We start from the raw sequence: 25,885 nt of genomic DNA on the forward strand, positions 1-25,885 counted from the left end.
GAACCTGTGATCCTCCTATCTCAGCCTCCCAAGTACTAAGATTACAAATGTGTGCCACCATGCCCAGCAGCATATAATCTTAAAGGGTACATCTTTTAAGTCTCCTTATTCTATGCTATCATAACTAAAGAAAACAATAATAAAAGAATAAAATATATTTCTTTCTCTGTGCTAAAGGCTAATAGCCAATACTTTGGAAGAGATTTGAGGAGCGAAACTAAATGCTAAGCAAGATTTTCTTTCTTTCCTTCCTTCTTTTTCTCCCTCCCTCCCTCCCTCCCTTCCTTCCTTCTTGTGATACTGGGAATTGAACCTAGACTCACTCTACCTCTGAGTTACACTCCAGCCCTGTTTTACTTTTTATTTTGAAACAGGGTCTTACTAAATTGAAGATTTGCTTTATTCTAATAAAAATAATCCTAGACAACTATGTACATGTATTTTTCTATCATACTAAAGCTCAATATGATATATAGTTACAATGTACCAATAAAAGATGTAGATTTTTGTGTGTGTGTGGGTTTGGGGATGGAATCTAGGGGCATTTGACCTCTGAGCTATACCCCTTGCCCTATTTTGTATTCTTTATTTTGAAACAGGGTCTCACTAAGTAGCTGAGGCTGTCCGCAAACTGCGACCCTCTGGTCTCAGCCTCCCAAATGCTGGGATTACAAGTGTTTGCCACCATGCCCAGCAAAAGATAAAGAATTTTATACCTACTAAACCTCTCTCAATGAAAGTATTTTTTAAAATTCTCCCCAAAAATGTGTCAACATTTAGTAATTCTTCAAGATGTTTCCTTTTCTATTATTTGTAATGAGTAGGCTATAATCTTAGTAAAATAAAATTACATTCTAACCCTGTAGTAACATGTAGATTAATTATGCTCTCCTAACTTTTAGTGATTAAGGCAAATTAAGAGTTTATATTATTTATAATAATATTAACTATAATAATATTATTACTAAACTGAGCGTGGTGGCACACGTTTGTAATCCCAGTATTTGGGAGGCTAAGACAGGAGGATCACACAAGTTGAAGGCCAGCCTCAGCTACTTAGTGAGGCTCTCAGCAACTTAGTGAGACCTTCTTTCCAAAAAAATAAAGGTCTTGGAATTTAGCCCCGAGGTAGAAAGCCCCTGGGTTCCATTCCTAGTACCACCCAAAAAACAAAACAAAAATAAAAACAAACAAACCCCCCACCAAAACCAAACAACAACAACAACAACAACAAAAACCACTTACTAGAACAATATTATTACTTTTTAAAAAAGTAAATCTGGGGCCAGAGCCATAGCTCAGTGGTAAAGTGCTTGCCTAGCTTGCCCAAGGCTCTGGGTTCAATCCTTAGCAGTACAATAAAGAGGGGAAAAAAACTTAAAAACAAACAAACAAACTTTGTGTGTGTGGGTCTGGGGATGGAAACCAGGGGCATGTGACCTCTGAGCCGCATCCCCCACCCTATTTTATTCTTTATTTTGAAGCAGGGTCTCACTAAGTTGCGGAGGGTCTCACTAAGTAGCTGTGGCTGGCTTCGAACTGCAATCCTCCAGCCTCAGCCTTCTAAATGCTGGGATTACAAGTGTGTGCCACCCGGCCCAGCTTAGGAAAAAAGAAATATAACACATTTCATTAAGCAAATTCACCAGACTCAACCACTCTTTTTCTGAAAATGTAAGACCCACACAGCATTTACTTTAAACTATGGCTTTAGAGCAGTTTCAAAACTAAATAAAAAGAGCCAGGTGTGGTGGTACCATCTGTAATCACAATGCTTGGGAGGCTGACACAAGAGGATCACAGGTTCAAGACCAGCCTCAGCAATTTAGTGAGACCATTTCAAAAATAAAAGTAAAATAGTTTGGGTGTATAGTTCAGAGGGTGAAATCCTTAGTACAAACAACAACAACAACAAAAGACTAAATAAAAAGGAAGTCCATTTCTTATAACTACCCAGCTTGTGACCTCTCATTCCTAAATTTAACATAAACTTATAATTAAACAGAACTGAAGATAAGATATAATCCAGTAATATACTGACCAATTTTGCCAAAAGGATCATCCTTGAAAGGATCACCTGTGATAAAGTAAATAAGCAGAAATCAAAATAACAATATTTGTTGTTGTGGCAATATGATTTAAAGGGTAACTTCTTTGTTTAAAAGGTAACTTTTAAAAGACATTTTCATTTTAAACAAAATTAAAGCAAAGCTTCTTAAAGCAAAGTTAGTTTCAGTAACTTCACCTCAAAGTTAATAGAATTATGAATGTTATCCAAGTAAGGAGATATTTAAACTAATGAAGGATAAAGGTGAAACTCAATACACTTCATAAAAAAGACATCTGAAACAGAACCAACTACTTACCTTGATTACAAGTAGAAATTATAGATGGAGGGCAAGACAGGCACAACAACAAAAGTTTTCCTAAGAAAATCTCTACTCCTCCCAAGAACACATGTATTATGATTAGCACTTCAAAAATTAAGAAGTTAAGCCAGGCATGGTAAACCAACGCCTGTAATCCTAGTACTTGGGAGGCTGAGACAAGACAGGAGGATCACAGGTTCAAAGCCAGCCTTAACAACAACTTGGTGAGGCCCTCTGCAACTTATTGACACGTTGTTTCCAAATAAATAAAATTGGGCTGAGGGTTAGCTCAGAGGTAAAATGCCTCTGGGTTCAATCCCCACTGCCACCAAAAAATAAAATAAAATAAAATAAATTAAGAAGCTGAGCTTCAGTGAGGCAAAAAATTATTCTTATAGAATTGAAGAGTACAGACCCTCATATTTATGGTCATTTGATTTTTTTTCTTTTTCAGTACTGGTGATTGAACCTAGAGACATTCTAATTCTGAGGTACTTCACCAGTCCTTTTTTAATTTTGCTTTTTGTTCTGAAACAGGGTCCTGCTAGATTGCTAAGAGTCTTGATACATTACTGAAGCTGTCCTCAAACCCGCCTTAGTCTCCCAAGCACTAGGATTACAGGCGTGCATCACCACACCTGGTTACTAGATTTTTGACAAGAGTACCAAGAAAACACAATGGGGAAAGAATAGTTTTTTTTAACAGATGCTGTTTTTTCAACAGGACCCTTATCTTACACCATACACAAAAATTAACTAAAAATGAACCAAAGACCTAAGTGTAACAGTTAAAACCATAAAGATTTTTTTTTTTTTTTTTTTTTTGGTGGTGGTACTGGGGTTCCTAGAAGCCCTTCTACCTCCGGGCTACACTCCCAGACCTATTTTATATTTTTATTTGGAAACAGGGTCTCCTAAGCCAGCTCACGCGGCTGGCTTCGAACCTGCGTGATCCTCCTGTCTCTGCCTCCCAAGCGCGGGGATTACAAGCGTGCACCACCACGCCCGGCTAAAACCATAAAGATCTTTAAAAAATTGGAGTAAATCTTTCTTTACATTAGGTAATGGTTTCTTAGATTTGACACCAAAATCACAAATGGCAGAAGAAAATAGGTAAATTGAACTTCACTCAAATTAAAACTTTTGTGCTTGGCAGTATACCACCAAAAATATAAGATAACCAGGTATGGTGGTGCATGCCTGTGGTCTCAGTACTTGGGAGATAGAGATAGGAGGGAAACAAGTTCCAGGCCAATCTTGGCAACTTACCAAGACCCTTCTTCAAAATAAAAAATAAAAGAGGGCTGGGGATGTAACTCAAGAGGTAGAACAACCTTGAGTTCAATCTTCAGTATTCCCCATTCCCCCTCCCACAAATGTTAAATTCAACACAAGAAACCCATGGCCTTCAAGGAGCAGAGCAAAGGGTTTAAATCTTAAACCAGAGCTCATCTTCTGTGTCTCTTCTCAATTCTCACTTTTGTTAATTCTTTGGAGCTCCCAGAGTTTGTACTCCACTTTTGGAAGCCTAAAGGAGGTTAATACTCTTCTCAGTAGCAACAAGCTTCCCTCGGCCCACTCGCTGGCTCCCTTCTGAATCTTCACGTCTTGCTTTGGTATGTTTCTTCCCTATCTTCTGAGCAGGGGGTGGAGGGGGTGGAGGTGTGTGTGTGTGTGCGCACGCACGTGTGTGTGTGTGTGTGTCTGAGTTACTGGGAGTTGAAGCCAGGGGCATTCTACCATACTCCTGTTTTAGCCTCTCAAGTACTGGGAGTGTGTGTGTGTGTGTGTGTGTGTGTGTGTGTGTGTGTGTGTGTGTGTGAGTTACTGGGAGTTGAAGGCAGGGGCATTTTACCACACTCCTGTTTCAGCCTCTCAAGTACTGGGATTGTGTGTGCGTGTGTGTGTGTGTGTGAGTTACTGGGAGTTGAAGGCAGGGGCATTCTACCACACTCCTGTTTCAGTCTCTCAAGTACTGGGATTACTGGCCTGTGCCATCACACCCAACTCTAATTGCACCACCTTGGTAAGACTCCGACCTGGGTAAAGACCTGGTGTAGGCCTTTCTTATCCCTTGGCCAGTTGCTGAGGAATTTATTTAAAAATACCGAAAGTTCCAGAAGAATATGATTCTTTGTTTAAAAAAAGTATGTATCGAGCCAGGCGTGGTGGTGCACGCTTGTAATCCCAGCATTCAGGAGGTTGAGACAGGAGAATCACGGTTCGCAGGCAGCCTCAGCTACTTAGTGAGGCCCTCTGCAACTCAGTGAGACCCGGTTTCGAAATAAAGAATAAAAAATAGGGCAGGGGGTGTAGCTCGGACGTCCAATGACCCTGGGTTCCATCCCTAGACCCGCAAAAAATAAAAAATAAAAAAATCATGTGTACTATTTGCCAAACAAATCTCTATTTGTTGATATTGAGTAGTATGGGGAGAGAGGACACATAGAAGTGACTGTTAATAAGTATGGAGTTTTGGGGGGAGATAATTTAAATGTTCTAAACTGTGGTAATAGTTGCATGACCCTATGAATATACTGAAAAGCAGCAAACTAGTGTGTGTGTGTGTGTGTGTGTGTGTGTGTGTGTGTGTGCGCGCGCGTGCGTGTGTGTGTGTGTGTGTGTGTGTAGTACTAGGGATTGAACTCAGGGGCATTCTACCTCTGAGTTACACCTCCAAACTTGAAACAAGGTCTCACTAAGTTGCTGAGGCTGGCCTCAAACCTTCAATCCTCCTGTCTTAGCCTCCTAAGATTACAAGCATGCAACACCATGCCCAATAGTAAACTATCTTTTAAATAAGTTAAGAAAAATGATAGAGAATGCCAAGAAAATATCTGATAAAATGTATATTTGAAATATGTAAAGAGCTCTTATAAATCAACAGTAAAGAAGACAAACCAATCAATTACAAATTGAGCAAAATGATGCTTGATATTTGTATACAAATATTTGTGTAGATATGTTTTCATTTCTCCTGGGTATATATCAGTTAATACAGTAATTATTAAATTGGTAATTCTATGTTTAATTGGTGGAGAAATGGTCAGACTGTTTTCCAAAGAAAATGCACTATTTTACACACTGACTAGCAGTATATGTGAGGTGCACTTTCCCCAATTCCCATCAACACTTATCTGTTCTTTGAATTATACCCATTCTAGCCAGATATGAATATCTTATTGTAGAGATACCTAATGTTCCACATCTGTTAATTGGCCACATGTGTATCTACTTTGGAGAAGTGTTTATTTAAATATATCTGAGCTGGGCATGGTGGCACAAGCTTGTAATCCCAGCATTTGGGAGGCTGAGACAGGAAGATCCTGGTTCGCGGACAGCCTTAGCTACTTAGTGAGGCCCTCTGCAACTCAACGAGACCCTGTTTCAAAATAAAGAATAAAAAATAGGGCTGGGGGTGGAGCCTGGATGTAGAATGCTCCTGGGTTCCATCCCTAGTACCGTAAAAAAAGAGATATCATTTAACATAATTTATACTGACAGAAGACATTTTAATTTATCGAAGTTATATTTCTTCAATAACATGAAGGTACCTTAAGGCAAGGGATTAGACATCTAACTCTACTTAGTTTCTGTTGTTTTAAAAGTACAATGTTGGCACTTCTAGTAAGTAGTTACTGACTGCTTTAAAGCATCCAATGTCCACTACTTGTCTATAACATCTCTTTCCTTGGTTTCCATTATGAAGAAGAAACATACTCTTGCTCAGAGGCTCCTAAGGCATAATCAAAGGATTAGTTGTGAGATTTAGTTTCCTGTGGGGGACAAGCAGTAGCAGACTGAAGATCACAGCTAAGTCTGATGGTACGTGTTTATAATCCCAGTACTGGGGAGACTGAATGAGAAGATCACACGTTTAAGGTCAGCCCCAGCAACTGAGTGAGGCCTCTAGTAACTTATCATCTCCTGTTTCAACATAAAAAGGCCTGAGGGTGTGGCTTGAAGGCAGAGTGCCCTAGGTTTAATCCCCAGCACTAAAATAATAATAAAGAGAATAAATAATAATAGAGAATCCCCAGCACTAAAATAAAAAATAATAAAGAGATTAACCCTTATTCTTGCCTCTCTATTATAACAAGTCTATTCTCAAAATTAAAGCACTAATCCTTATATAGTATACACATTAAAAAAGCTTTTTTGATAAATGTATGAAAAAAGATACTTACTGCCAACAAAAGGATCAGACTGAAAAAAATCCAAGTTTGTATCTGCAACTGAACCTGTCAGTGAACTTGATTCTGCATTAAATGGATCTTCCTAAAAATAATTTTAAATAAAATGTTTTTAGAAAATAAAAGTTTTAAACGGTAACGTTTTTTTTTTTTAATTTTGATACTGGTAATGAAACCAGGGGCATTCTACCTTTGAGCTACATCCCCAGCCCAATTTTATTCTCTTATTTGAAATAGGATCTAAATTGCAGAAGACCTCCCAAAAAATTAATGCATCACCATGCCCAGCTTAATAGGTAGCATTTTTTTTTTTTTTTTTTTTTTTTTTTTGCGGGTCTGGGGATGGAACCCAGGGGCATTCAACCTCCGAGCTACACCCCCTGCCCTACTTTTTATTCTTTATTTTGAAACCGGGTCTCACTGAGTTGCAGGGGGCCTCACTAAGTAGCTGAGGCTGTCCACAAACCGCGATCCTCCAGGTCTCAGCCTCCCGAATGCTGGGATTACAAGCGTGCGCCACCACGCCGGCTAATTGGTAGCATTTTAAAGTAAAATAACAGACATTCATATACATGCTTTGAAAAATTAACAAATATTTCTGTACTCATAAAGAACATTTGACACATTAATGTTAAGAATATTTAAATGTAAGTCAAGAACAGTGGTGCATGTCTGTAATCCCAGTACATGGGAGGCTGAGCAGTAGGATAGCAGGTTTGAGGCCAGGGGGCTCAGCAACTCACTCAGTGGGGACCTCAGCAACCTGGTGAGACCCTGTTTCAAAATTAAAAAAATTAAAAACAGAAAGGGCTGGGGGTATAGCCCAGAAGTAGAATGCCCCTGGGTTCAATTCCTACCACCAATCCCTCCCCCTGCTTGTTTGTTTTTTACCTCTTTTGAATGCTTATCACTGTCAGATTCAGGACAGACGCTTTCATGAATGACTGCAGTCACCACTTCATTCTCATCAGTCGTGTCAGAAGGTGGTATTTCAGGACTACTTCTTGCCTAAATAAATAAACAAACATACATGTGCTTTTCTGTCTGTCTCCCTCTTTTCTTTTTTATAGTGCTGAGGAATCAAATCCAAGGCCTTGCCCATACCAGGTAACTGCTCTTCCATTAAGCTGTATGCTCAGACCTGCCTACCAAGTATTAATGCCACACGGACTAACAATATATTCTTTTCTACTTGGCAGAGGAAACAAAGGAAAAAACAAAAACTATTGTTATTATTTCTGGGGTGGTACTGGGGATTGAGCCCAGAGGCATTCTTCCTTTGAGCTACCACCCCCAGCCCAAGTTTATTTCTTATTTGGAAACAGCATCTCGATAGGTTGATGAGAGCCTTTCTATCTGCTGAGACTGCCCTTGAACCTGTGATCCTCCTGTCTCAGCCTCCCACGTACAGGGATAACAGGCATGTGCCACCACGTCCAGGTCCAAAAATTTAAAAAAATACAAGCAGAACATATATTCATTGCATAATTTCTTCTCCTATAATCTTTCTTAGGAAAATGGTGTCACCAAGCATCAAAGTCACTTAAGTCAGAAGCCTTTAGGTCATCTTTAACTACATTCTTTTAGTCATCCTCTAAGATGATGATATTATTAGTGTTGTTGTTCTTATTGTTATTATTGCTATTAGAGTAAGTTAGAATAAGTCTCCAAATCTTAGTCTACTTCTTCACATGCCCTCTGTCATTATTATTCATTTATAGAACAATCAACTCTGGTCTAGACTGCACTAGTAGCCTTCTAACTGCATTCCTGCTTCTTTCAAGCCACATTTCCTATAGTAGCCAAAACAGATTAAAAAATATGAATTATATCGTGGCTCCTCTGGCTAAACATCCTTCAGTGATTCTCAATTGCTTGCTGTGTGTGTGTGTGTGCTTGTTAGTTACTAGGGACTGAACCTAGGGGCTATACCTCCAGCCCTTTTTATTGTTTTGTTTCAAACAGAGTCTTGTAGGTTGCTGAGACTGTCCTTGAATCTGTGATTCTGCTCTCCCAGCCTCCCAAGTACTGGGACTACAATTGTGTGCCACCACATCCCTCTCCACTGTTTTCTTAATTTAGGTCATTTGGTAAAAAGGCTTAGAAGCTGGGACAATCTTGCCAGGTACTAGTGTATGCATGTCATCCCAGCAACTCAGGAGGCTGAGGCAGGAAGATCTGAGGCCAGCTTGGGAAACTTAAAATTTGTCTCAAAATAAAAAGAGCTGGGCGTGGTGGCGCACACTTGTAAATTCCAGCACTTGGGAGGCTGAGACAGGAGGATCACATAGGTTCAAAGCCAGCCTCAGCTACTTAGTGAGGCTCGCAGCAACGTAGTGAGACCCTGTTTCCAAATAAAGTATAAAATAGGTCTGGGAGTATAGCCCAGAGGTAGAAAGCCTCTGTGTTCCACCCTCAGTACCCCAAAATAAATAAATAAATAAATAAATAAATAAATAAATAAATAAATAAATAAAGAAAGAAAGAAAGAAAGCAAGCAAGCAAGCAAGCAAGCAAGCAAGCAAGCAAGCAAGCTGGGAATGTATCTGAGTGGTAGAGTGTGATCCCTAGTACTAGGGAGGGGGGCAGAAAATGACTGGACAGCCTTCACTTCATGCCACCCTGATGTATTGAGGGATAACCAAGTAATCTGCCTGCGGAGCTTGACAGAATATTAAATAATACATTCACGACAGTACTGTCTAAAAATAATAAGGTCTGTAAATATGACATCCATAATACCTTTCAAACATGTCATTTTCTCATCAGCCCTCCTGTAACTGCTTAAATTTAGGCTAAAAAAAAAATCCCACACAGAGATTATCCTAACAGTGTCTTAACAAATTTCTATGTGGACAGTCCCACTTTCCAATTAATTTCCCTTATTTCTTTTTAGTGGCACTGGGGGTGGAACCCAGAGGCATTCTGCTTGCAGGCGACATTCCAGCCCTGTTTTATTTTTTGGTTGGAAACAGGCTCTTGCTAGGTTGATGAGAACTCACTACTTGCTGAGGCTGTCCTCAAACCTGGGATCCTCCTGTCTAAGCTTCCCAAATACTGAGATTACAGGCATGTGTCACCACACCCAGCTCATTTCCCATATTTCTAAAAGGTAAATTTAACTATTTCCTGTTTAATATTCTTCAAGGGCTACTTACTTCAGTAAGATAAATCTCACAATGATTCAAAATGAATCTGAATTATTTTGCCCTCTGGCCCTAATATACAAGTCATTTTTATCTAGATATACTTTAAAATCACATAAGTAATCCATAAGGAATTTGTTACTAAAATATACGTACCTGGTGTTTCATCCCAGAAACTCTAGTTCAGCAAGCGTGGGATAGAACATATACATCTATACTCTGATAAAGTAACAAAGAAAATGCAGATGCCCACTAGGAGACTGCCTCATCTCTTACCAAAGATATCCTTCCAAACTTGTCATGATTCCACACAGCATGTTTTCTTTTACTTTTTTTGTGTGGTACTGGGGATGGAACCCGGGGGCATCAACAACTGAGCTACACCCCCAGCCCTATTTTTTATTCTTTATTTTGAAACAGGGTCTCACTGAGTTGCGAAGGGCCTAAGTAGCTGAGGCTGTCCACATACCGCGATCCTCTGGTCTCAGCCTCCTGAATGCTGGGATTACAAGCGTGCGCCACCACACCCAGCCCTCTTCTACTTTCTATGTATGCTACAGGACCTCTGCCAGGAATGTACCACCGTCTTCTTTGCTTAACCCCTTCTTGCTTACCAAAGGTGACTTACAGAGCTTGCCCTACAGAATCTTTTTTGAGTTCCCTTCAAGCTGTCTGTCCTCCCTGAATATCCTGTTTTTCATCACAGCCCTTTAATACAGTGCCACACTACTGAACTGTATGCTACTTAAAGAAAGGGTTAAGAATTTCATTAACATTATAATAAAACGACTTTGAGTATTGAGTAAGACTAAACTTTCTTTTGTGTGTCATGCCAGGGCCTCTCACATGTTAGACAAGCTCATTACACTGAGCTAGACCCTCAGCCCCTTTAAAAAATGTTATCTAAGCCAAGTACAGTGGAACCTATTGTCTTAGTAACTAAGAGGCAGAGGCAGGAGAGCTGCTTAATCCCAGGAGTTTAAGATGACTCTGGACAACACAGTGAGACTTCATCTCAACAATGAATAAATGAATGTTATTACCTATAAAGTACTATTTTTTAAATCATTTCTATGAAAAACCCAAAGCAGTTAATATTACATTATAACTCTAGCTAAAATTGTTAAAATTACTATAACAGGACTCACTCTTTGTGTGTGTTTTAATGGGGATGGAGCCCAGGGGTACACTACCTCTGAGCTACACACCTGACTCTACTTGATTTTTATTTTGAAACAGGGTCTCACTATGCTGATTAGAGTCTCACTACTTGCTGAGGCTGTCCCTGAACTTGTGTTCCTCTTGTTTCAGTCTCCCAAATAATGAGATTACAGGGATGAGCCACCACGCTCGGCTCACTTTCTGCTTCTAAAAATGAGATCTCAATTGTCCTCAGGTGAGGCATATTAACAAATTCACATTAAGTATGATGCAACAGAACTTTGATCTGCATGGCTCTCAGACTCACTGGAGACTCCTGGTGCATGGTCTCTGACTCCAGGTTGCTCTGGCTTTCGGCGTGTTCATTGAGGTTGGCTGTTTCACTGCTGCTGGTGCTGAGGCTGCAATAATCTGTAGCGCCATTCACAAGAATGCTGTGTGGGCTACCACACCAATTTGATTGATTATTATGATTTTCCAGCTCTTTCATTTCCATCAATCTCATTTGCATCTATCAATACAGAAGCAGAAATATAAAACAAAATTTATCACTTGAAAGGCAGGTACCATAAAAATAGCTATACCCCTAGACTTGGTCAAGAATAAATTGGCTCTCTATCAGGAAAATCTTCTGGCAATACAGCATGACTTAGAGAAGACATGTCAATAACCTCCCAGTAAGTTTTCTTGAAATTCTAGTATACATGGATTTTGTTTTTGTATATCTTTTGAAATCTCCAAGAATTCTGAATTTCTGCAAACTGGCAGTGCCTTAGAGTATAATTAGAAAAAGAAGCCTGGCATGGTGGCGCATGCTTGTAATCCCAGTACTTGGGAGACTGAGACAGGAGGATCGCAAGTTCAAGGACAGCCTCAGCAAGTAGGGAGACTCTCATCAACCTAGCGAGACCCTGTTTCAAAATAAAAATAAAATAGTGCTGAGAGTATAGCTAGGAGGTAGAATGCCTCTGAGTTCAATCCTTGGTACCACAAAAAGAAAGAAAAGAAAAGAAAAGAAAAGAAAAGAAAAGAAGAGAAAAAAGAAAGAGAAAGAAGACAAAAAGAAAAAGGTAAGATACTGTGTGGAAAGAGATAGCAACATGACAGAGAAAAAAGAGACTCTGTGATGCAGCTTTAAGAGAGATACAGGAAGTTAAGGATAGTGCAAAAGGCTTTTTGGAACCAGCCATACTCCTACTGGGAAAGGGGAGAGAAAACAAGGGTAAAATAAGCTGGAGTTCTGTTTTCTGGCATTATTTGTTAGTGGGTTAGAGTCCTAATGTCTTCTCTAAATCTAAGCTATTCCAAGCATGTTAAATAAAGGGCAAAGTGTTTCTGATCCTATCATTCAAATGAATTAACACTCCTAGAACAACAGTAGGACACAGAAGGAGAATTCAATGCATTATAATAGCTAATATATATATATGAATGAGCTGGGCATGGTGGTGCACACTTGTAATCCCAGTACCATGACCATAAAGTCTATTTCATGATTCACTCTAACATTAAAACTGTAACAGTAAAATTATACACACCATTTCAATGCAACAGTAAATGGAAATACCTATCAATTCTATTTAGAACAGATTGTTCCTTATGGTTCTGTCTGAGATAAAAGAATACTGACCAAATTTAGGCTTTCTTTTGTATGGCTTACAAACATTGTTTTATTTTCTAAATAATGATTTATAATACAGAGAGCGCTTTCTTCATTTGTTTATGTTCTTTCCTTTGAAAGAAGGCCTATTTCAAAAAAGATCAAAGAAGCTGGGTGTGGTGGCACACACTTATCATTCCAGCATATAGGAGGCTAAGACAGGAGGATCGGGGTTTAAAAACAGCCTCTGCTACTTAGTGAGGCCCTTTGCAATTCAGTGAGACCCTGTTTCAAAATAAAAAATAAAAAGCTGGGAGTGGTGGCGTGTGCTTGTAATCCCAGCATTTGGAAGGCTGAGACTGGAGGACTGTGGTTCACAATAGCCTCAGCTACTTAGTACGGCCTTCCGCAACTTAATGAGACGCAGTTTCAAAATAAAAAATAAAAAATAAGGCTGAGGGTATAGCTTGGAAGTCAAATGCCTCTAGGTTCCATCCCCAGTATTGAAAAAAAAAAAATTCAAAGAAATCAAAAAGAAAAGACAAGTCACAGACTGAGAGAAATTATTTGTAAATCATTTCTCTAGTAAAGTATATGCTAAAAAACATAATATGATGAGACAACTCAATTTTAAAAATAAGTAAAAAGATATGAATAGACTTTTAATCTAGGAAGATAAACACATGGCTAATAAGCACATGAAAAGGCATTCAATAAGTAACAAGGAATAGGGGAATGCAAATTAAACACTATGAGATACCACTTTCTACTATTAGGAAGACTACGGTATATTGGTAAGAATGTGAACAAACTAGAACCCTCATCTGTTGCTGGTGGTGATATAAAAAGGTATGTCCTCTTTGGAAAACAATTTGGTAATTTAAAGTTTAATAAAGTCATGCATGGTGGCACACACCTGTAATCCCAGTAGCTGGAGGCTAAAACAGGAGGATTGCAGGTTTAGGACAGCGTCATCAAATAATGAGACTCTCATTAACCTAGTGAGACCCTGTTTCAAAATAAAAATAAAATGGGGCTGGGGGCATAGCTTGGAGGTAGGATGCCTCTGGTTTCAGTTCCTAGTACAAAAATAAAGTTTAGTGAAAAAGAGGTTAAACATAACTTTACAGTATGACCAATTGTTTCATATCCAGGAGAAATGAAATCAGATACCTACATAAAGACTTGTATGTGAATGTTCATAACAGCATTATTCATAACAGCCAACAAAGAGAAAGAATACAAATGTTCATTAGTTGGAACGTTAAGTAAATAAATATTTCCTAAATATATGAGGGAATACTATTCAGAAGTAAAATGGAATATAATATTGATACATGATACAAATAATTGATGAACCTCAAATATATATATACATATATATACATATATATATATGTATATATATACATATATTTCTTTTTTTTGGTGGTACTGGGGGTGGAACCCAGGGTCTTTCTACTTCCGGGCTATATTCTCAGACCTATTTTATACTTTATTTGGAAACTGGGTCTTACTAAGTTGCTGAGAGCCTAAGTAAGAGCTGAGGCTGGCTCTGAACCTGTGCGATCCTCCTGTCTCAGCCTCCCAAGCGCTGGGATTACAAGCATGTGCCACCACGCCCGGCTAACCTCAAATATATTATGCGTACTAAGTGGAAGAATCACATGAAAAAGATTATATATTGTTTGATTTCATCTATATAAAATATTCTAACCCCAAATCTAGAGCTTGCAGATTAGTAGCCACCTGAGGGTAGAAATGGAAACTGGCTAAAAATGGCTATGAGGGATCTTTTGAAAGTGATGAAATACTATAATACTAATTTGTGTGACATTTGCAGAATTCTAAAATTATTAAAAATCATTTATCTATATACCCTTAAAATATGGACCATCTAAGCCGGGCGTGGTGGTGCACGCTTGTAATCCCAGCATTCGGGAGGCCGAGACTGGAGGATCTCGGTTTGCAGACAGCCTCAGCTACTTAGTGAGGTCCTCTGCAACTTAGTGAGAGACCCTGTTTCAAAATAAAAAATAAAATATAAGGCAGGGGGTGTAGCTCGGAGGTCAATTGCCCCTGGGTTCCATTCCCAGACCAGCAAAAAAAAAAAAAAAAAAAAAGACCATCTAACTATAAAGCCTACATTCTTACCCACTAACTATTCAAATGATCAGCAGATGTAGAAGATACATGATAGTTTGAATGTATATCTGGTGACATGAAACCTATTTGTACAAAATGACTAATAATAAATTAGGCAGAGGGAGAAGCAGATGTTAGAAAGTGTCACTGATGCTGGGCACGGTGGTGCATGCCTATAATCCCAGTACTTAAGAGGCTGAGATAGGAGGATGAAGGTTTGAGGACAGCCTCAGCAATTTAGTGAGACCCTGTTTCTGTTTCAAAAAAAGAGCTGGGAATGTATTTCAGAGATAGAACACCTGGGTTCAAGTCCCACTAAAAAAAAAAAAAAAAAAAAAAAAAGAAAAGAAAAGAAAAGAGAAAGAATCATTGAGTAGCAGGGTAGCCAGGGCCCACTGAGTACTTCTGCTTATGGAGACTTACTGAGCTAATTTCCTGCTGTGACTCTTGCAGGTGCTGCTGGAGAGGGTCCAGCTGAGCCTTCCCTGATTCCACACTTTCCTCCAGTTCTGCTGTTTCTTGCTGTAAGCGGCTCAGCTCTTCTCTAGCTTTGGCCAGTTCTTCTTCATAAGTTGAGATCTGTGATTCTTGATTAGTTATTTCAGCTTTCAGAGAAGAGATCTATAATAGGGAGGTGAATGAGAAGGGGGATTAAAAGAAGAGAGCGTTCAGCTGGGTATGGTGGTGCATGCTTGTAATTCCCAGCATTTGGGAAGCTGAGACAGTAGGACCACAGTTCGCAGACAGCCTCAGCAACTTAGTGAGACCCTGTTTCAAAATAAAGAATAAAAAAAAGGGCTGAGAGTGTAGTTTGGAGGAAGATTGCCCCTGGGTTCAATCCCTAGCACCACACACAAAAAAAGAGAGAAGACATTAAAATGTTCTATAATGTGTTAGGTGTTGTGACGCACACTTGTAATCCCAGTACTTGGGAGGCTGAGCTGAGGATCGCAGGTTCAAGGACAGCCTCAGCTACTTAGTGAGACCCTGCTTCCAAATAAAGAATAAAAATTAGGGCCGGGAGCCAGGTGTGGTGGTGCACCCTCGTAATCCCAGCATTCGGGAGGCTAAGACAAGAGGATCATGCTGGTTCGAAGCCAGCCTTGCTGGCTTAAGAGACCCTGTTTCCAAATACAAATATAAAAATAAGTCTGGGAGTGTACCCTGGAGATAGAAGGGTTTCCAGGAACCCCAGTAGCACCAAAATAAATAAATAAATAAATAAATAAATAAATAAATAAATAATAGAGTTAGGGGCTGTAGCTCGGAGGTATAATACCCCTTTGTTCTATCCCCAGTACCCCCAAAATAAATAAATAAATAAATAAATAATAAATAAATAAATAAATAAATAAATAAATAAATAAATAGGGTTGGGGCTGGATGTGGTGGCACATGCTTGTAATCCCAGCATTCCAGAGGCTGAGACAGGAGGATCCTGGTTCAAGGGCAGCCTCAGCTACTTATTGAGGCCCTTTACAACTCAGTGAGACCCTGTTTCAAAATGAAAACTATTAAAAAAAATAGGGCTGGGGTGTAATTCTGGGTTCTCTCCCCAGTACCACAAAAATAAAGATAGATAGATAGATAGATAGGGCTGGGGGTGCGGCTCAGAGGTAGAATGCTCCTGAGTTCTATCCCCAGAACTACCAAAAAAAAAAGTTTTATAACATAATACATTTATCTTTTTAGTTTACAATTTTGGTGCTTTTTGATGTATATATTTGGGGGAGAAGGGAAATTTATGGAAGAGGAGAGGGAAAGGGAGGGGGGAGGGACTACACTTCCAAACAAAATTTGGAAGAATTCTGCCCTTTTAAAATAGTGCTCTTGGCTGGGCGTGGTGGCGCACGCTTGTAATCCCTGCGCTTGGGAGGCAGAGACAGGAGGATCACGCAGGTTCGAAGCCAGCCACGTGTGCTGGCTTAGGAGACCCTGTTTCCAAATAAAAATGTAAAAATAGGTCTGGGAGTGTAGCCCGGAAGTAGAAGGGCTTCCAGGAACCCCAGTACCACCAAAAAAATAAATAAATAAATAAATAAAATAATAATAATAAAATAAAAATAATAAAATAAAATAAAATAGTGCCCTTGTATTTCCACTAAAGCCAGCCTATAATACCTGGTGAACCTTACTCCATTTCCCTCATGTGCCAACTGCTGACTAGATTGCCACCTAAGGAGAACAAGGGCAGACAATGTTTTCGTGTTCAACTGGGAAAAGCAACTAAAGCCTATTCGCAGGCAGCAGGAAGCCGCGGCCATTACCAGCTGGGCCTCCTCCGCACATTTCTTCCTGACTTCCTTGAGTTGCTCCTCCAGCTGGGCTTTCTGCTCATCCAGTTCATCAAGGAGCTCCTGTACTTGCTGCTTCTGGGCCTGTAGTTTTTGTAGATTGATATTTTCTCTTTGAACTTCATCTTGAAGATCCTACAATATAAGAAAATTAACATATTTATTCTCTTTGGGAAGGGAGAGGGTAAGCTAATTTTTAAGTCTGTCTTAAGGGAAAATAAAGTATTTTCTTATCAAATACATTGTTTTGGTGCACTAGAGTATTCATAACTATACAATCTTTACTTGAGGACCTCTTCCCTAGACTGCACATTAATTCATTCACGCATTCATTTATTTTTTGTGGTACTAGGGACTGAACCAAGGAGTGTTCTATCTCTGAGCTACACCTCCAGTCCTTCTTTATTTTTTATTCTATTTTTATTTCTCACTAAGTTCTGAGGCTAGCTTCAAATCTGCTATCCTCTTTTTATCAGCCTCCTAGGTACTGGGATTACAAGTGTGCACTACCACAACAGGCTAGACTCTAGATTTAGACATCTAATTTGCTTATTCAAATCTGTCCTCAGGGATGGGGATGTCAGTCAGTGATAGAGAACTGGCCTAGCATTTGTGAGATCCTGGGTTGATCCACAGCACCACACACACATATACAAAAACAACAACAACAACAACCCATCCTTGGACATCTGATGGGCTTCACTAGCATGTCAAAAACAAAACTCCAGCCGGGTGTGGTGGCGCACGCTTGTAATCCCTGCGCTTGGGAGGCTGAGACAGGAGGATGGCACAGGTTCGAAGCCAGCCTCAGCTACTTAGTGAGGCTCTCAGCAACTTAGTGAGACCCTGTTTCCAAATAAAGTATAAAATAGGTCTGGGAGTATAGCCCAGAGGTAGAAAGATTCTGGGTTCTACCCCAATACCACCAAAAACAAACAAACAAACAAACAAACAAACAAACAAACAAACCTCCTGGCACTTCTCTGTAAATCTTTAACCTCAATCTTCCCCCTCCTCTCAGTTACTCTGGTAAAAAAAAAAAAAAAAAAAAAAAAACCATGGTATTTTCTTTGATTCTTCCCTTTCTTTCACATCTCCAATCTGTGAGCAAACCCTATTGTTACTTCCTTCAAATGACATTCAGATATGGGCCCCTTTGCTCCCCACTGCTGGCACAGTGGCTTTCATCTGCTTGCTGGACTGCTGCCCCCTCCCTAGCTGGCAGCCCTGCTTCCACTCATGCAGTCTTCGTGTATTTTCAGCACATCAGCCTCTACTAGAGACCTATGTCAAACAAGTACCACACATCCTCACTTGTATGTGCAAGTATAAAAGGTGGTCTCTCAGAAGTAGAGAACAGAACAGCGGTTAACGGAGCCTGGCAAGGTGTGGGTGTGGGGGGAACCATGGGAGGACAATGGCGTGCAGTTAGATTCAAGAGGAATCATTTCTGAGGTTGTACTGAACAATAGGACAACTATGTTTGACAATTATTAACTGAATATTTGAAAATAGCTACCAGAGAGGTTTTTTGAATGTTCTACAAAGAAATACTATGTATGAGATTATAGGTATGCCAATTATCATGACTTGATCATCATCCATTACATATACATTATTACACTGCACCTAAAATATGTATAATTACAATGTGTCAATTAAAATAGAAAAAAAATTTGGTACTGAAGACTGAACTTGAGTATTCTATCCCCAAGCTCTTTTTAATTTTTTTTTTAATTCTGAAACTGTCTTAAGTTTCTGCAGCTGGCCTCAAAACTGATTCTCCTATCTCAGCATCCCAAATACTAGAGCAGAAATATATTGTAAAATAATGAAACATAGTTGGGCAAGCTACTCAAAGGGCTGAGTCCAGAGGACTGTAAGTTAAAGGTAAGTTCAGTAAACTGAGTGAAATCCTATCTCAAAATAAAATTTAAAACAAGCTGGAGGTATAGCTCAATGTTAATGTCTGCCTAGCATGTATGAGTTCAATTCCTAGCACCACAGAGAGACAGAGACAGAGAGAAACACTCAAACCCTTGCACTGACCTCCCCCATCTCACTGCAAAAACCAAAGACCTATTCGATCCCATCCCTCAACCTCACTTCCTAGAGACCGCTCCCTTACTCAGTCTATCTCAACCAGGCTGTCCTCTTTGGCACTCCTCAAACACCAGGTCTGACCCCTCGGGACCTTCCACCAATGACCCCTTCCACTTAGAAACTCCTTCCTCTAGGAATCTGGCCCCTCAGCTCTTTGAAAGCTTCTCAGTGAGGTGTTCTGACTATCAAAACCACCCCCCGCCCAGCCCACTTCTAATTCTCCCTCAAATATAGCATGACTGATTTATTTTCTATAACAGATTACTGAAATAATTTGAATAGCATACCATTCACCTATTTAAAAGTATACAATTCAGTGGTTTTTAGTAGTACATTCAGGGAGTTGTACAATAATTAACTCAAAACATTCTGGAACACTTTCATCAACCCAAGAAAGAAACCTTGATCCCATTAGCAAGTTAACTCTTACTTCTCTGCTGACTTCCCTCCTTACCTTACCCCATCCTCCTCTGCCCTAGAAACAATCTTTTTTTTTTTTTTTTTTTTTTTTTTTTTTTTTTTTTTTGGTGGTACTGGGGTTCCTGGAAGCCCTTCTACCTCCGGGCTACACTCCCAGACCTATTTTTACATTTTCATTTGGAAACAGGGTCTCCTAAACCAGCGCGCGCGGCTGGCTTCGAACCTGCGCGATCCTCCTGTCTCTGCCTCCCAAGCGCAGGGATTACAAGCGTGCGCCACCACGCCTGGCTAGAAACAATCTTTTTATCTCTATGGATTTGTTTATTCTAGACATTTTACATAAAGTCATACAACGTGTCTTTTTGTAACTGGCTTTATTTACTTAGCATAATGTTTTTAATGTTGGCATATAGTTATTTTAAACAGCCTTACTGAAGTGTAGTTTATATAATATAAAATTTGCCATTTTAAGTATACACTTCAAAGTTTAATAAATTGATACACTTGTGCAACCATTGTCACAATTCAGTTTTAGAATTAATTAATTCATCACTCCAAAAGTTCTCTTATGTTCATTTGCACTCTTATTTTGTGCCCCAGGCAATTAATGACCTGCTTTTTGTTTCTATAGTTTTGCAGTTAGTAAAAATTTCATATCAATCCGGACGTGGTGGTGTACGCTCGTAATCCCTGCACTTGGGAGGTGGAGACAGGAGGATCGCTCAGGTGGCTTGAGACCCTGTTTCCAAATAAAAATATAAAAATAGGTCTGGGAGTGTAGCCCGGAGGTAGAAGGGTTTCCAGGAACCCCAGTACCACCAACACACACACACACACACACACACACACACACACACACACACACACACCAACAGAATCACATATGCAATCTACTGTAACCTGCTTTTACATCAAGAATAACATTTTAGAGATTCACACACGTTGCTCCATGTATATTCCTTTTTATTCTAGAATAGTATTTTATTGTATGGATATACCAAGTTATTAAGACTATTTCCAGTGTGGGACTGTAAAGTTTTTGTGTGTGTGTGTGTGACAGACAGAGACACACTGACAGACTGACTGACTAGGGATTGAACTTAGAGGCATTCTATTTCCACTACACCCCCAACCCTATTTATTTTTTTTTTTTAAAAAAAGGTCTGTCACAAAGTTGCTGAGGCTGGCTTTGAGCCTGTGATCCCTCCAGTCTTAGGCTCCCAAATACTAGGATAACAGGTGTGAGCCACCACACCTGGCTGGGTTGTAAAGTTTCTAAGAATAATAGAGCATATAATCCATTGTTCTTACTTATGGCCTATCTTCCTCTAGGACACATATTTCCAAAGTGGGTAATAGCACCTCACACACGGGGGTGAGGTGCTAGAACAAAACATAGAAACATAAAAGGATACAAGTTTGTCACTGAATCTTTGTTTTATTTGCTTAAAGAAGGTAGACTTCCAAAAGGGTGCTGAGTAATTTCCCCCCCAAAAAGCCAAGTAAGTTTAGGAATCTATGCTCAAAAATACAAGTAAGCTTCATGAGTCAAGAATTATTTGTAAGTTTTATTCACCATGGTATTCTCAGTTTTCAGTACACAGTGTAAATATTTAGGTATACCCTAGTCCATTTTATATTTCGAAACAAGTCTTGCTAAGCTGCTGAGGCTAATCTGGAACCTGCCATCCTCCTGTCTCAACTTTCCAGGTACTGGGATTACAGGAATGCACCACCATGCCTGGCAAGTTTGCTGTTTTTTAAGTATCACATCTTGATGGTTTTAGACAAATATAAAAATATTCTGATGTAGCTGGGCATGGTGATGAATTCCTGTTATTCCACTACTTGGGAGGCCAAAACAGGAGGCTTGCAGGTTCAAAACAAAACAAGCCTCAGCAATTTAGCAAGACTCTCAGAAATTTAGTAAGAACCTATTTCAAATTTAAAAATTAAGAAGGAGGTCTAAGGGTATCTCAGACTTATAGAATGTCCCTGGGTTTAATCCCTAGTACCACACAGACACAAAAAATCTGATTTGACTAAATTTTTAGGTAAGAATTACAAATAATAGGATTACTGCTAGTTTCCTTTAATAAACAGAACCATTTTTTTTCCAAAATAATATTTTGGCCAAACCATTTAATCCTAACAGCGGAAGACAGGCTTACACAACAGGAAAAGGGATAAACAAACCAATATGTTTACTCCCGCCCTTTCTCTTCCAAATAGCAAACCATTCACTCACACTTCCTAACCTTACGGCCTTTTCTTACTTCTTGGCTGCAGTAAAAGTCTTCATGGTAACACAAAAGCATGAGCCTATGAAAAAAGTTACTGAGAAAATACCTCACAATAGTGCAATACCAAAAGTTGGACAGAGGTCCTCTTAAAAATTCATTCTAATTAGTGGTTCTCTATATCTATTTCTAAATTTGAAAAGAAGACTTTCTCTATAAAAATTCAAACAAATTCACAAGCTAAAGGATCTTATTTAGGATTTAAAATTATTGAACTGTACAAAGTAAAACTGAACAGTTATGAATATACATGCCAACAGGAATAAGAATCAAATTTCACTACCACCAATGCAATGCAATTTCTGTATCATAATCAGCATCCAACTAATACTTGTTACAAATCTGTTTATCCTGAGACTCAATAAACAGATTTAAGCCTCCTCCCGCTCCCCTATCCCTGCCATGCCCTTAACTAGGGCGGTAGCAGGTTCTCCTGGCAGACAGTGCCTTCTCCTCATTCAATGTGGATCATTTCTCTTGCTCTTAGGTGACCCTTGGGAAGCCCCCTCCCGGTCAGTGCACAGTGGCAGCACTTACGAGTGCTCTGCCTTGCTTCCCCATAAATTCTTGGCTCTGCCTTGCTTCCCCAGTCATGCTCTACTTGCAGCCATTAGAAAGTGGCAAGGATGCCGGGAACAGGCCTAGGTAACATGGTGCCGAGTGTGTTCTAGAAAAACACCAAAGCAACCACAGCTAAGCTTTATCCAGGAATGAAGGGATAATGAGCTGCGGAATCTCTGCTTTATTTAAAAATTGTTTTTCAAGAAAAATGTCCTGTTTTCTAGAAATCACTCAAATTGCTGAAAATGACAAACTCATCACCATCCCTTAGCGCTATCAGATAGTGGAGATAAAATTTAAAATCATAAAATGTCTTAGACATATCAAAGACTCATTTTAGTAATCTAAGTCACATGTACATCTGTAGAAGTAACTTAGGAATTATAAATAATATGAATATGTTTGTGACTGTTTCATAAAACAGAATAAAAGTGAACTAAAGGGGCACTAATTTATAAATAAAACACTTGCTTTATTAAAAAAAAAAAAAGCAGTCAGGTATGGTAGCATATGTCTGTAATTCCAGTACTTGAGAGGCTGAGACAAGAAGGATCACAGGTTCTAGGCCAGCTTCAGCAACTCAGTGAGATCTTGTTAAAAAAAAAAAAAAAAAAAACAGGGCTGGGGATATAGCTCAGAGGTAGAATGCGCATGAGCTCAATCCCTAGTACCAAAAAAAAAAAAAAAGGTTCTTAAAAAAAGCATATATACAGACACATAATTCTGTAGGATATCTATACCAGAATTATTAAAGAGAACAAGAGGAATTTCAATAAGCTCACAAAAAGTACTACTTATTTAAAAACCACCTAAAAATACCTTATTAAAACAAATCTAAAGCTAGAAACAATCAGGTACATCCACTGTGTACATTCAAAACAGAAGTTATAGGATTTTTCTTCATATAAAAAGGTTGATCAACTGTAGAGCAAGATGTTTAAGTAAAAAAACAAAACAAAACAAAACAGAAAGAGCGCCAGGCGTGATGGCGCACACTTATAATCTCCGTCCCGGGGAGGTAGAGACAGGAAGATCGCGCAGGTTCAAAGCCAGCCTTGCTAGCTTAAGAAAATAAAATATAAAATAGGTCTGGGAGTGTAGCCCGGAGGTAGAAGGGTTCCATCCCCAATACCACCAATACCACCAAAAAAAAAAAAAAAAAAAAAAAGCCTATTAAACTAGTGTTAGAAAACTCCACTAACAGCCTGCATTTATTTCCCAATTAGATACTTCCCAGTGTGTTCGAAAGAGCACTGTAGCCAGGAAAAGAATGTTGAGCTCATGTATCTAATTTTATTTTCATCTAAAAGAAGTCATCCCTCTTCATCTGAGAAAGCTTAACTAAGTGAATTAAAATGAAAAAAAAAAGAGAACAATTTCTCTGAATTATTCTTAAGTGGTAAAGTACAAATAATTGGGAGCTTCTCTTGTTGACCCAGTGATACCTATTCTGCTCCCAAACCTATCTGCCTGTGGTTTCTGGGTGTGTCTTTTTTAAATTTCAAGAACAAAATAAAAATTTATTAATTTCTATTGTGAATTGCTTCCTTAATGTACCTCCATCTAATATTACCAAATATGGCAGAAGATATGATCCAGGGAACATTTTCAAAGCTCCAGGAGCTCATAATACAGTCTAGAAGATCCTGGAATCTACATACACACACACCAAGCTAGGACTATAAGGCAACATATGGTACATGCCACATAAGTCGGTATGCTCCTCTGCGAGCTCTAATGCAGGGAAAACTGACCTAAAGAGACAGAGAAGGGAAAGGATAAGAGAAGCAATGAGATTTGAGCTGGGCTTTAAGGCACAGGTGGAATTACTATGAGCAGGAAAGTCGCAAACATTCCAGATTACAGCAACAAAAGCATGAGTGGGAATAAGGCAAGAGAAGACAGAGTGAGCACTTACAGACGCTAGGGGCGCGGTGAAAGCACTGAGACAAATAGCAAAGTTCAAACTGGATGCCACTTTTTTCCAACAAGAAAAGCCTAACTTCAGACATACTGGCTCTAAAATTATAGATAACAAAATGATTAACTGAAGATGTGGGACTAGAACTCAGAAGAGTTGAAAGCTTGACAAATATTTGGTAGTTATCAGCATGGGAACAACATGGCAGTACAGAGAAAGAAGATATCTCTCTCTCTCTATCCATCCATCCATCCATCCATCCATCCATCCATCCATCCATCCATCTGCTCTTGATAAAGGACACAGAAACAAAGAAAGAGTTAGGAAGATAGAACTGTACACCCCAAGAAAGCAAAACTAATTAATACAGGAAGCACCAACATATTTGGCCTTAAGAGTGCTGGCCTTGGGGAGAAAAATTAAAGCACAATGAAATGGGTAAATAGAAGACTGTAGCCGGGTGTGGTGGTGCATGCTTGTAATCCTTGCGCTTGGGAGGCGGAGACAGGAGGATCACGCAGGTTCGAAGCCAGCTGTGCTGGCTTAAGAGACCCTGTTTCCAGAAATAAAATAAAAAATAGGTCTGGGAGTGTGGCCCGGAGGTAGAAGGGCTTCCAGGAACCCCAGTACCACCAAAACAAAACAAAACAAAACAAAAAAACAAGACTGTATAGTTAGGCATGGTGGTACATGCTTGTAATCCCAGCATTTGGGAGGCTGAAAAAGATCACAAATCCGGAACAGCCTCAGCACCTTAGTGAGGCCTTCTGAAACTTAGTGAGACCCTGTTTCAAAATAAAGAATAAAAAATAGGGCTGGGGGTGTTGCGCAGAGTTACAATGCCCCTGGGTTCCATCCCTAGTAACAAACAAACAAAACAAAAGACAGTACAAAGTGGTAAAAGGATGGGAAGGGGGAAATGTTCACACAAAGCAGTAGAAAATTAGGTTGGTAGCTAACATGGCAGCAATAGCTTTCTAAGTAGAAAGCCCTATGCACAGAGAACCCAGCATGAAGAAAAAAGTCAGAGGAAAAAGAGCCTGACATTGAAGGAAGGCACAGGAGGTGACTGCAGGGCACAGAGTGAACATTTACCTGGTGCCAATCATTCTATGAGGCATGTTACCTGTTTTGTCTAATTTTATTCTTTTTTTTTTTTTGCGGTACTGGAAATTGAATCTGGGGCAATCTATCTCTGAGCTATACTTCCAGTCCTATTTTTATTTTAAAACAAGGTCTCACTAGGTTGATGAGAGTCTCAGTATTTGCTGAGGCTGTCCTCGAACCCGTTATCCTCTTCTACTAGCCTCCCAAGTACTGGGATTACAAGCATGCACTACCACACCCAACTTCATTTTATTCTTATATAGTCTCTGAAGTGTTTGGCATTTTTATTGTTCCATGCCACAGAAAAGAAAACTAGAGCATAGAGTGCTTCAATTATTTATTTACGATCACAAACCTAGGAAGTGGCAGAGCCAAGAAACGGATTTAAATTTGTCTGATACCAAGTTGTTGTTTATAAACCTCTATACAAAAACTAAAAAGCATCATATGAGGCTAAATTCCTACATATTTGTTGTCCAGTCAGAAAAAAAAAAAGTTTAGTAAGATTGTATGTAGGGACAAGGTAGAAAAGAATGTGGGGTCTACTTCTCTCCTTATAATTAAA

At 39.3% G+C, this 25,885-nt stretch overlaps 1 protein-coding gene across 3 annotated transcripts in view; it reads right to left on the minus strand.

The window, feature by feature from the left end:
• EPS15 (epidermal growth factor receptor pathway substrate 15) overlaps positions 1 to 25,885 on the minus strand; it is a gene marked incomplete at both ends in the record, with an annotated part of 144,465 nt that overhangs the window by 27,064 nt on the left and 91,516 nt on the right. For all 3 annotated transcript variants that reach the window (XM_080690749.1, XM_080690748.1, XM_080690747.1), the window contains 6 exons: positions 2,042 to 2,077; positions 6,557 to 6,647; positions 7,454 to 7,570; positions 11,177 to 11,380; positions 15,038 to 15,235; positions 16,882 to 17,043. In XM_080690749.1, the coding sequence (XP_080546875.1) occupies positions 2,042 to 2,077; positions 6,557 to 6,647; positions 7,454 to 7,570; positions 11,177 to 11,380; positions 15,038 to 15,235; positions 16,882 to 17,043 (808 nt within the window). The remainder of the gene's footprint in view (positions 1 to 2,041; positions 2,078 to 6,556; positions 6,648 to 7,453; positions 7,571 to 11,176; positions 11,381 to 15,037; positions 15,236 to 16,881; positions 17,044 to 25,885) is intronic.

This window comes from Muscardinus avellanarius (genome assembly GCF_963383645.1).
Source record: "Muscardinus avellanarius genome assembly, chromosome: 3".
Lineage (NCBI taxonomy): Eukaryota > Metazoa > Chordata > Mammalia > Rodentia > Gliridae > Muscardinus > Muscardinus avellanarius.